At 31.1% G+C, this 9,984-nt stretch overlaps 1 protein-coding gene across 1 annotated transcript in view; it reads right to left on the reverse strand.

Moving 5' to 3' along the window:
- Positions 1 to 5,074, reverse strand: part of LOC107028581 (beta-galactosidase) — a 26,391-nt gene extending 21,317 nt beyond the window's left edge. Inside the window, exons 1-3 of the mRNA XM_015229702.2 lie at positions 4,961 to 5,074; positions 4,227 to 4,378; positions 3,204 to 3,443 (exon numbers count right to left, since the gene is read on the reverse strand). Of these exons, the coding sequence (XP_015085188.1) occupies positions 3,204 to 3,443; positions 4,227 to 4,356 (370 nt within the window). The 5' untranslated portion in view covers positions 4,357 to 4,378; positions 4,961 to 5,074. The remainder of the gene's footprint in view (positions 1 to 3,203; positions 3,444 to 4,226; positions 4,379 to 4,960) is intronic.
- Between the last annotated feature and the right edge of the window lie 4,910 nt (positions 5,075 to 9,984).

The raw sequence follows: 9,984 nt of genomic DNA on the forward strand, positions 1-9,984 counted from the left end.
CGAATTCTGATAGGGGGGGGGGGGTATGATCATGTTTCAAATGCAATACAATCTTCTTCAAATTTTAAATATGTAGGTAAGGATAAATTGGGTAATTAATCATCCATAGAAGCAAGAAGAAATAACAATGATCATAAGATGAGTCCAAATATATTTAAAATGTAGAAATTGATGAGAATGGAAATGTTTCAGTAGATGAGAATTACAAACTGATCATTACTTTTAAACAGTTCAACAAGGAAATAAAGCTAAAATACACCTCAGTCCCAAACAAGTTCTTGTCGGCTATATTATGAAGAAATGGTCCTTGGGTCTAACTCAACCCCAATACACGAGTGTTTTTGGGTGAGTGATACACAAGACCATATAAGGCAACAAACAACCCATCCCTCTACCATGGGGCACTTAACACCACCACCACCACCATGTCCAGACTTGCCAATTGGAGAGTGTGGGCAACATAAAATGGGGGTCCAAAATTGGGACACACCATAACAGAGATGGGCCTGGCCATGATACTTAGTGAAAAAAATAGAGTTTGACCTAACTCAATCATAAAGTTTAGCTCATGAGGTGAGGATTACACAGGATCATACAAAAAGACAAACAAACCATCCTTCGACCAAAACTGGTATAGTTGTATTAATCATCATTAAGGATATGCTGGCAACCTCCAAATAGTTACAAAGTAAGAAATCTACAAGTTGATCTGTATCCTCTATACACTGTTGTTTGCACCAAGAAAACAAAGATATAAGACAATTGCATTTAACTTTTGAATGGAGTTGGATCTGTTTTCATTGCATCTGCCATTTCTGTCCTTCCACACCGTCCACCAGATGCAAAATGGGATAATCCTACACCATCTCATTTGGCTGTTACTTCCTCCCCTTCTAATCCAGTAGCCTAGAAAATCAGCTGTGTGTTCAGGCATGATCCACCTAGTGTTTGTGAGGGTGAGGAGAAGGTCCACAATTAAGCAGTGAAGCTGAAATGGAGGAACAAATATTTGTTTGTTTCCTCTGCTTTGTTACAAAGAGAACACCTAGACATCAATTGCATGCCTTTCTGCTGGTAGCACTTCACGTGTAAGGCAATCTCTCTTTACCACCAACCATTTGAAATATTTCACCTTGGTAGGAGAAAGACTTCTCTAGTCTCTAGTTCCAAACACTTAACAAAAATGAATCATCACTGGCCATATTTCTCCATTTAAATTCATCTAGGATGAACACTATACAAAATTTAAAAAAAAATGTACCAGAAATTCTCTATTAAGAAAAAATATAAGGAAAGTTCTCCAAATTTTCTACTGGTACAATATCTCTAATAGGACTAAAAAATCCTAGAAGAAATAGGAACTAAAGTAAATGTACTTAACATAACTAAACCATACCCTCAACTAGTTGATATCTCTAATATAGATCTTTTTCTTTCATTGTGTCTTATCTTTTGCTAACTTTTCATGAATTCATGAATTTCCAGAATTATAGGTCTTTCAAAACAAATTCCTTGTGATTAAAGATCTACCTCGTCCACTTTCACTCACCATGATTTCACACCTATGAACCCGTCTTCTGGAGGTCAACAGAGGACATTACCAAACTATTTAATCTATCCTCCAGGAACGATAGTTGCACCTTCTGGAAAATGTGATCATTTTTGCTTCTTTTTAATTTTGTATGACCGGACATCCATTCTAAATCTACATTTTCGTGATACTCACCTTGCGGATGTATTGGGATTTTAGCAGCCCAACATTCCCTTCCATAGCACATTGTTGATCTTATAATTGTTCGCAAGGAAGATTGTTTCTCCAAATACCTTAACCTTGATAAATATCAACTCCCAATACTCCAATGATGTCAATGGACACCAATTATAACTTAAACATGTCCTACGGGGTTTAATCCTTCCAATTACAACCTCTAGGTATTGGGCCTCGGCCCTAATCCTAATTCTAAACTTAGGCTAAAATTTTGATTCACCTGTACCATTCGCACATTACCCTTACACTTCCTATGCTATTTATACTCTTACAAAACCATTTGGAAATGAATTCCAATTTTACCTCTTGGTGGCATCTTAGAGGTTTAATTGGGGACTTTGAAGAAACTAAAAAAAATATGATTTTTGGATTCAGGATTAGCTTTAGAATGTTGGAATAAGATAAAAGCTAAAGAGAGCTCACCTAAGAGTTGTCGATGTTTCTTAGGTGAAACCCCCTAATACAACCTGTGTGGATGCTTGGAAAATGAAGGGAATCGGTTAAATCCCGTCTATGAGGGTCTTTTCTTTCTCTTTTTTTTTTTTGATGTCAAGGGAAACTTGCAGCCGCTACCCTTTGGGTGCGCACAGGGTAAAATCCCCACTCCAATAGCTTGGTGATACACATTTCTCCTAACAGAAAATATTAATTGTTAAGTCAGACATTTGCTCCTTATTTTTTGGGTTTGGTCAATCCCTTCTAACAAGAAAACTTCAACATCGTCTGCAGGTTCACAGCCCTTAATAACTTCATAAAGTGGAAGTGTTAAGAGAAAAATGTCGCACATTGATCAACTTTAAAGATACTTCATAAAGAATTTGTTGAGAGGTTTTCGGTTTCTTTGTTCATACTATTTCACTACATTGATCTTGCAAGGATGAATGACTTTTACAGTTTGCTGTCCAACCATATATGTGTGTGTGGATATAACTGACAATTTGCTTGGAATTGAGGCATAGTTATTGTTTTATGAGTGTGTTTCTAATTTGTATAATCCCCAAAAGTTAGGAGGACTGCAGATAAAGAAAACAGAGAACGGCAGTGCAAAAGAGAAGCTAACAAAAAGCCGCATAATATATAAAACAGTAAATGTACATTGCAACTCTACCATAATTTTCTTCTAGGAGATCTAACAGTAGATCAGAAACAACGGTGAGTACTTGTTTTACTTGAAGCAAGGTGATGAAAACCTTAGATGCTTCACAGTACATTATTCAACAAGTTACATCTCCAAAAGAAAATATATATACACTATTGTGAAAGAAATCCAATAAAGGAAGACATATAGAGGCCTGTCCACAATCATTACAGGTACTAATAGTAATGGAGAAATAAGTCCTCAAAGAATTAAGCATTCAAGAGAGAAGATCAGTGGAGAACTGTAAGCTAAGCCAGGTATCTTTTTAGTTTAGAAGTAAATAGAGCTCTATCATACCTGGTATTGTTTCCCATGAAGAATCTTGAAATGAGCTATCATAAAAATTCAATGGAACGTTGGTAGGGCCAGGAGCCAGCCAGAATTTCCATATGCCAGATAATGATTTAACGAAAGGTAAATCCTTAACCCAATAAGCAGCACAATCAAGAGCTTTAGAAACAGCATCATCATCCCAAACTGCTGATTTTGATACCAATAGATCCACTTTGTTGCGCTCATTCCAGTATCTCAGAGATCCTGAATACGAAGTAGGAACATCAGAAACAAATAATTCAATGAGCCCCCAAGGGTGACAATCAAGTCTATCTGGTCAAAAGGTGACACATAACTTATGATGTTTAAATTTCTTCAACTACCAACGAGCCAACATCAATATCAGGCTTTATCTAATTTCCGAATAATGGTCCCGGGATTGAATTAGGTCCCCACTTGATAATAAAAAGGAGAGGGAGTTATAAGCACTATGATAGTGCAAAATCTGCATGAAGGTTACTATCAAGAGCAGAATATTTCTACAAAGACAATGAAAAGGGAGAAACATAAGACTTGGCAAACTGCAAGAACTCTGGAAGCACCAGAGACTCTGATAGCTTAGGTAAGTACGGAGTGTGTCTTTCACTTTTATCAGTTAACTGCTAAAAGCCTAAAACAGTTCTTGACAAGTGACAACGCCTTTGGACATGTGCAGCTTCTAATTGATCTTCATGACTTCTAGTGAAAGACTACTTATCTGTTACTCATGGATTAATATGTGGGTATAAGTAGGTTGTAGCAAGAAAACTCGCCATTCAACTTTAAGACCTTCTTTCAAGAGGATCAGAAATGACCATTTAAGTTATCAATACAGCTTGAATCAATTGAATGGAGAGTATCACAGTTTCAGGCAATCAAAAGTGAGTAAGGGCGAAAACTCACCAGTGTAAACCAAATTATTGATAAGCATAAGAGGAGAACTCTACCAAGAGCAATCACTTAGCATGTTGTTGCTAGTAGCATTATTTAGATGCAATTGAGAATTACCTTCAACTGATTCATGGCAGTGGAGTGGAACATGAGAATCTCTTTTCCTCCACTTGAAAAAATAAGGATCTTCCCATGCCTTGTAACCATTACTTGATGGAAGAACCATTTGACTGGTTAAAGAAGACATCACTTTATTTAGAGTTGCAACTCTGCAAACACAGATTTATGTCTTTAGCCAGGAGATCATGAATTAAAAAAATGCGCAAGAATCTCAGGATTGAATATCAAGGTGCACCCAATAGTATGGCCCTAATGGTCATCATTAGTGACATAAGAAAAAATAACATCACTAGTGAAAGGACAGAAAACAAGTTCTACAAGTGACATTCCACATTGATTATCTCCTCCTCACCCTCCAACACCTCCCTTCTCCACTCCCACCCCATAGCCCTCATCCCTACCACCCCACACCCCTTCTAGATTATATACAAATGTTCTTGACATTATATACACCCACTAACTTTCCAAGAAAACATTTCCAACAAAAACCATTAAAAATGTTTTCTTTCACACCAAAACACACCCACGGTCCATTTTTGGATTCAATTTCAAATAATCAAATACAAATGAACTATCATAATACACATATATACACTATTTCTTTAAGTTACAGTACTGAATAGTAAAATTGCTTGGTGTGTCAGTGATGAAACTTGTTACAAATCATCTAAATTATTCATAAATTAAGAAGAATCAAACAACAGTTTGGATGCTAATCACAAATATGTTACCTAAAATTGAGATTAGCGAAACTCAGAGGACTTAGAGATCGGATGGATTCGGCTCTGCTTTAGTGAATATGCATGCTCCTCTAGTGGTCAACAGTGTGAGTTTTTATCCCAAATTTATATAGTATATATAATTTAAATTAATTTAATTTCAAATTGTTTATTTTTTATATATATGACATGATTTTATAATCACATAATCATGTAAAAAATTTGTAAATAATAAATTTTGAAGAGAAATAACTATACTTTTATGAGTAATTAAATATGTAACTATAAAATGAAACAAAAGGAGTTACTCCCTTCGTCCGATATTGTTTGCGCTTTTTGAAAGTCGATTCGATTAATTTTAAAAATTAATTTAGATCATATTTAATTCGATATTTTAAACAACAAAAAAATAAATAATCTAAAATTATATGAAAAATACTATAAGTTGTAATTTTTTGCATATTAACATGATAAAAAAAATCTTAAAATGTTTGTCAAAGTTTTTATAGTTTGACTCTAAAAATAAAAATCATAACAAACAATACCGGACAGAGGGAGTGCTATAGTATAGTAGTCCATCTGTTTCAAAAATAATCACTCGATTTTCTTTTTAGTCTGTTTGAAAAAAAATTATTTCGTTTCTTTTTTGATAACACTTCAACTTTAAATTTTCACGTGATATGTTTAAAGCCACAAGATTAAAGGATATTTTGATACATTTGATATAACTTTAATTTAGAACCATAATATTAAAAAAATTCCTCTTTTTTTTTAAACTTTGTTTCAAATCAAATTAGTAAATTCTTTTCGAAAAGGAGAGTAACATTTTGTGTATAAAGTAAAATTTTTTGAAGATTCAACTTCTAGCTAATCTAGTATGTTGCTTAACATGGATAGAGTTTATAATAAAATATAACATTAATTTCTTTAGGGTTTTATTGATTAATTGGAGAGACAATGAACTTTAATTTCTTCCCTTTTAAAGTATATAATAGTAACTTCATGATTAGTTACTACAAATAAAAATACAAAATACATAAATAAAAAAAAAAAAAATATATATATATATATATATATATGGAGAGAGAGAAAAAATTCATATATATAGTAGACCAATCCAAGTAAACCAATGGAGAGTAAATTATGAAATTGAAAAAAATAAGAAGGTCCCTACATGGTTAGGGACTTGAGAAGTAAATTTCAAAATGTTGTAATGGAATGTGTGGTCTTTTGAAAATTAATGGGGAACCTACACTCATTTAATTTAATAGAAAAAGATGTGCAAGTCAAAAGAGGTTAGAGATATTTTCTTAATATTTGAGCAATCTTCTCATTCAATAATCTTTTTCAATTCCCCACTTTACATTGTACATTGTCCTAAATAATGCAAGTTTCCAAGAATGCCAAAGACCAAAGCATTGGTAGTTTATGTGGTTACTCAGACTTCTTCCAATAAGATATGGTTCTTTATGTGGATACTGTATCTTTAGCTAGCGTTTAGTTATACAATTTTAAATATTTTTGATAAATATTTTTTTGGTGAAATTTTATTATGTGTTTGATCATAATATTTGAAAAATATATTTTATTTTTTTAGAAAAATATGATTTATACCTATTTAAAAACTATCAAAATTAATCATTAGCTTGTATTACATGTCAATTGGATCTTTATTGCAACAAATAACAAGTAGTGTCCATGAGACTGGAGCAATGTGGTAGTTTGGAGTGAGCGCAACAAGACATCATTCCATACATAGTGAAGTAGACAAAACATGTGACTTTGATACCCTAAACCGATTGTTCATCATTTTCATCGACAACCATATCATCACTTTCATATTTACTCAATATTTTATTATTACTTTAGTGTTCACGTAAAACATTATATAATACAATGCAAACAACTACTATACGGTGTAAAAGATAAAAATTTGATATAAAAATTCAATTTTAAAAAAATCTCAAATAATGATATTTGACCCAAATATTAAAAAAGAATTAATATTTGAAAATTTAGAATATTTATCAAAAATATTTACCGACAAAACCTATGAAGAAATACTATTTCTCAAATATTTTTTCAAATATTAGTTGGAAAATCTACTGTGTGTCAATTTTATGCCCTATTTTAACATGCTTTCATTGACTTTATTTGCATGCTTATACTATTAAAAAAAAATAACACTATGAGAAATAATAATAAAATTGTATTGTCTCCCAATAAATTCGATGTAATATAGGGGCATGACTTGTACTACATTTTGCCTCCACTTGGTACTTATGAATTGGACCCCCAATTTTTCTTTCTATTTTATGATTTTGTTTTGGGCGGAGTAAATTATTTTAAATCAAAAATTAAATGGAAAAGGGTCATATTTGCTTTTATACTCTTAGAAAAGGGTCATATTTATCCTTCGTCATACTTTTTTTTATATATTTGCTCTTATCATCCAATTTTTGGTACATGTTTACTCTTATACAGTTAAGTGTTATTTTTTTCCATATTTATTAGTCTACAATGACGCCTACGTGGCTCCAAGTATATATATGTTTATTATAATTAATATTTAGTATACAATCTGACCCATTTAATAAAATTCGACCCAACCACAAAATAAAAATCCATTACTTCCATAAAAATCTGCTAAAACCAAACTCATTTTTAGCGTTGTTGCTATTTATGACTTGATACAAATTTTGCCTAATTTCTCACCACAAGGATTTCCCCATTAAACAAACTCTTATTGATTCTTGATAATGAAACATGGATTTCCCCTTTCAAGAACTTCGAGGCTGGATTGGACTTGAGAATTGATTGTTCTCCAGGTGCAATTCAATGAGATATTGCAGCTCCACTAATGACGACGGAATTTCACTCGAGAATTTATCCATTGCTTCTTCAACGACAACAATTTTTTCAAAGTAATCTGAAGGAATTTCACCAGAAAATTAATTTTCCCGACAAATAAAACCTTTGAGCGTTCATTTGATTGAATTTCGAAATTGGTCGAGAAAATAAATTGCTTAGAAAACTAAGTGTGCCCAGAGCAGGCTTTTGAGTTTTGTGATAATGCCTTAAACGTCTATAATTTCACTCTCTAGATAAATTCGTTTCTGCAAGAAGAAGTTCAGTTTTCCACAAAAAAAAACTCAACCAACGTATATTTTTGTTATACGGATCTGTTTTGGGTATTGGAATCGAGTTAATGGGTTTTATTTTGGTTGGTTCCGATTTTACTAAATGGGTTGAATAGAATACTGAATAGAAAGTAAAATTTAACTCCAATTATAATAAATATATATACACATGGAGCCATGTAGGCGTCATGTGGTGCCACGTAGACTAATAAAAATGGTGAAACAATCCTTAAGGGCAAATATGTGCCCAAAGTTGGATGGTAAGGATAAATATGTCAAAAAATCATGACGAAGGGTAAATATGATCCTTTTCTAAGAGTACAAGGGCAAATATGACCCTTTTCCGAAAATTAAATAGGGAAAAGGGTCAAATATGCCCCTAAACTATTTGAAAAGGTCTAGATATACCCTGTTTAAAGTTTGGCTCACGCATGCCCTCGTCGTCCAACTTTTGTCCCAAATATGCTCGTATGGCGTTAGTTGGTATACTGGATTATCCAACTCATTTTTTCATTTCTTTAAATGACACATGGAATTGTCATGTCATTTTGACCTTACCACATGATATTTATATAAAAATAGAAAGAGGTTCGGACATATAAACACTTAATCTGACCCATAAATCAACCCCCCTTTAAATAAACTATCCAACCCGTTTTTAATAATTTTGTTTAATTTTTATTTTTTTCAGTAAATCCCGAAAAGGAGTAATTGATTAATAAAAATTAGGAAAATATGAAAGAAATATGAAATTAACGTCAAAAATTAACAAATAAATATAGTAACCTTTAATCCAACAATTTCAATAATTTTTTATTTTTTCGATAAATCTCGAAAATGAGTAATTGACTAATAAAAAATATGAAAAGTATGAAGAAAAATATAAAATTAATGTCAAAAGTTCACAAATAAATATAGTAACCTTTAATTCTATAATTTTTTTTAAATTTTTGTTTTTTCGATAAGTCCCGAAAATGAGTAACTTATTAATAAAAAAAGGAAAAATACGAAAATAAAAATATAAAATTTACGCCAAAAAATCACAAATAAATATAGTAACCTTAAATTCAATAAAACAATTTCATTTTTATTTTTCAGTAAATCTCGTACATGAGTAATTGATTAATAAAAAATAGGAAAATATGAAGAAAAAAAAACTATAAAATTAATGCCAAAAAATCACAAATAAATATAGTAACCTTAAATTCAACAGTTTCAACAATTTTTTTCTTCATATTTTCCTATTTTTAATTAATCAATTACTCATTTTTGGAATTTACCAAAAAATAAAAATTAAAAAAAATTGTAAATTGTTGAATTTTATGTTACAATATTTGTTTGTGAATTTTTGGCGTAATTTTTTCCCCTAATAAATTACTCATTTTTGGGATTTGTCAAAAAAAAATTTAAAAATGTTGAAATTGTTGAATTTAAGGTTACTATATTTTTTTTTGAATTTTTGGCATTAATTTTGTATATTTTTTTCATATTTTTTTATTAATCAATTACTCATTTTTGGGATTTATCGAAAAAAAATAAAATTTTAAAAGGAAAGTGTTAAAATTATTAAATTTAAGGTTACTATATTTATTGGTTAATTTTTGGTGTTAATTTTATATTTTTTCCATATTTTTCTTTTTTTTATTAATCAATTGCTCATTTTTGGAATTTATCGAAAAAAAATAAAAATTAAATAAAATTATTGAAAATGGGTCGGATAGTTTATTTAAAAGGAGGTTGATTTATGAATCGGATTAGGTGTTTATGTATCCTAATTTTATAGGGGCATAATTGATTTCTTTCTATTTTCATATAAATATCATGTGATAAGGTCAAAATGTCATGACAATTCCGTGTGACATTTAAAGAAATAAAAAATGAGTTGGATATGTCCAG

Source organism: Solanum pennellii, chromosome 8 (genome assembly GCF_001406875.1).
Source record: "Solanum pennellii chromosome 8, SPENNV200".
NCBI lineage: Eukaryota > Viridiplantae > Streptophyta > Magnoliopsida > Solanales > Solanaceae > Solanum > Solanum pennellii.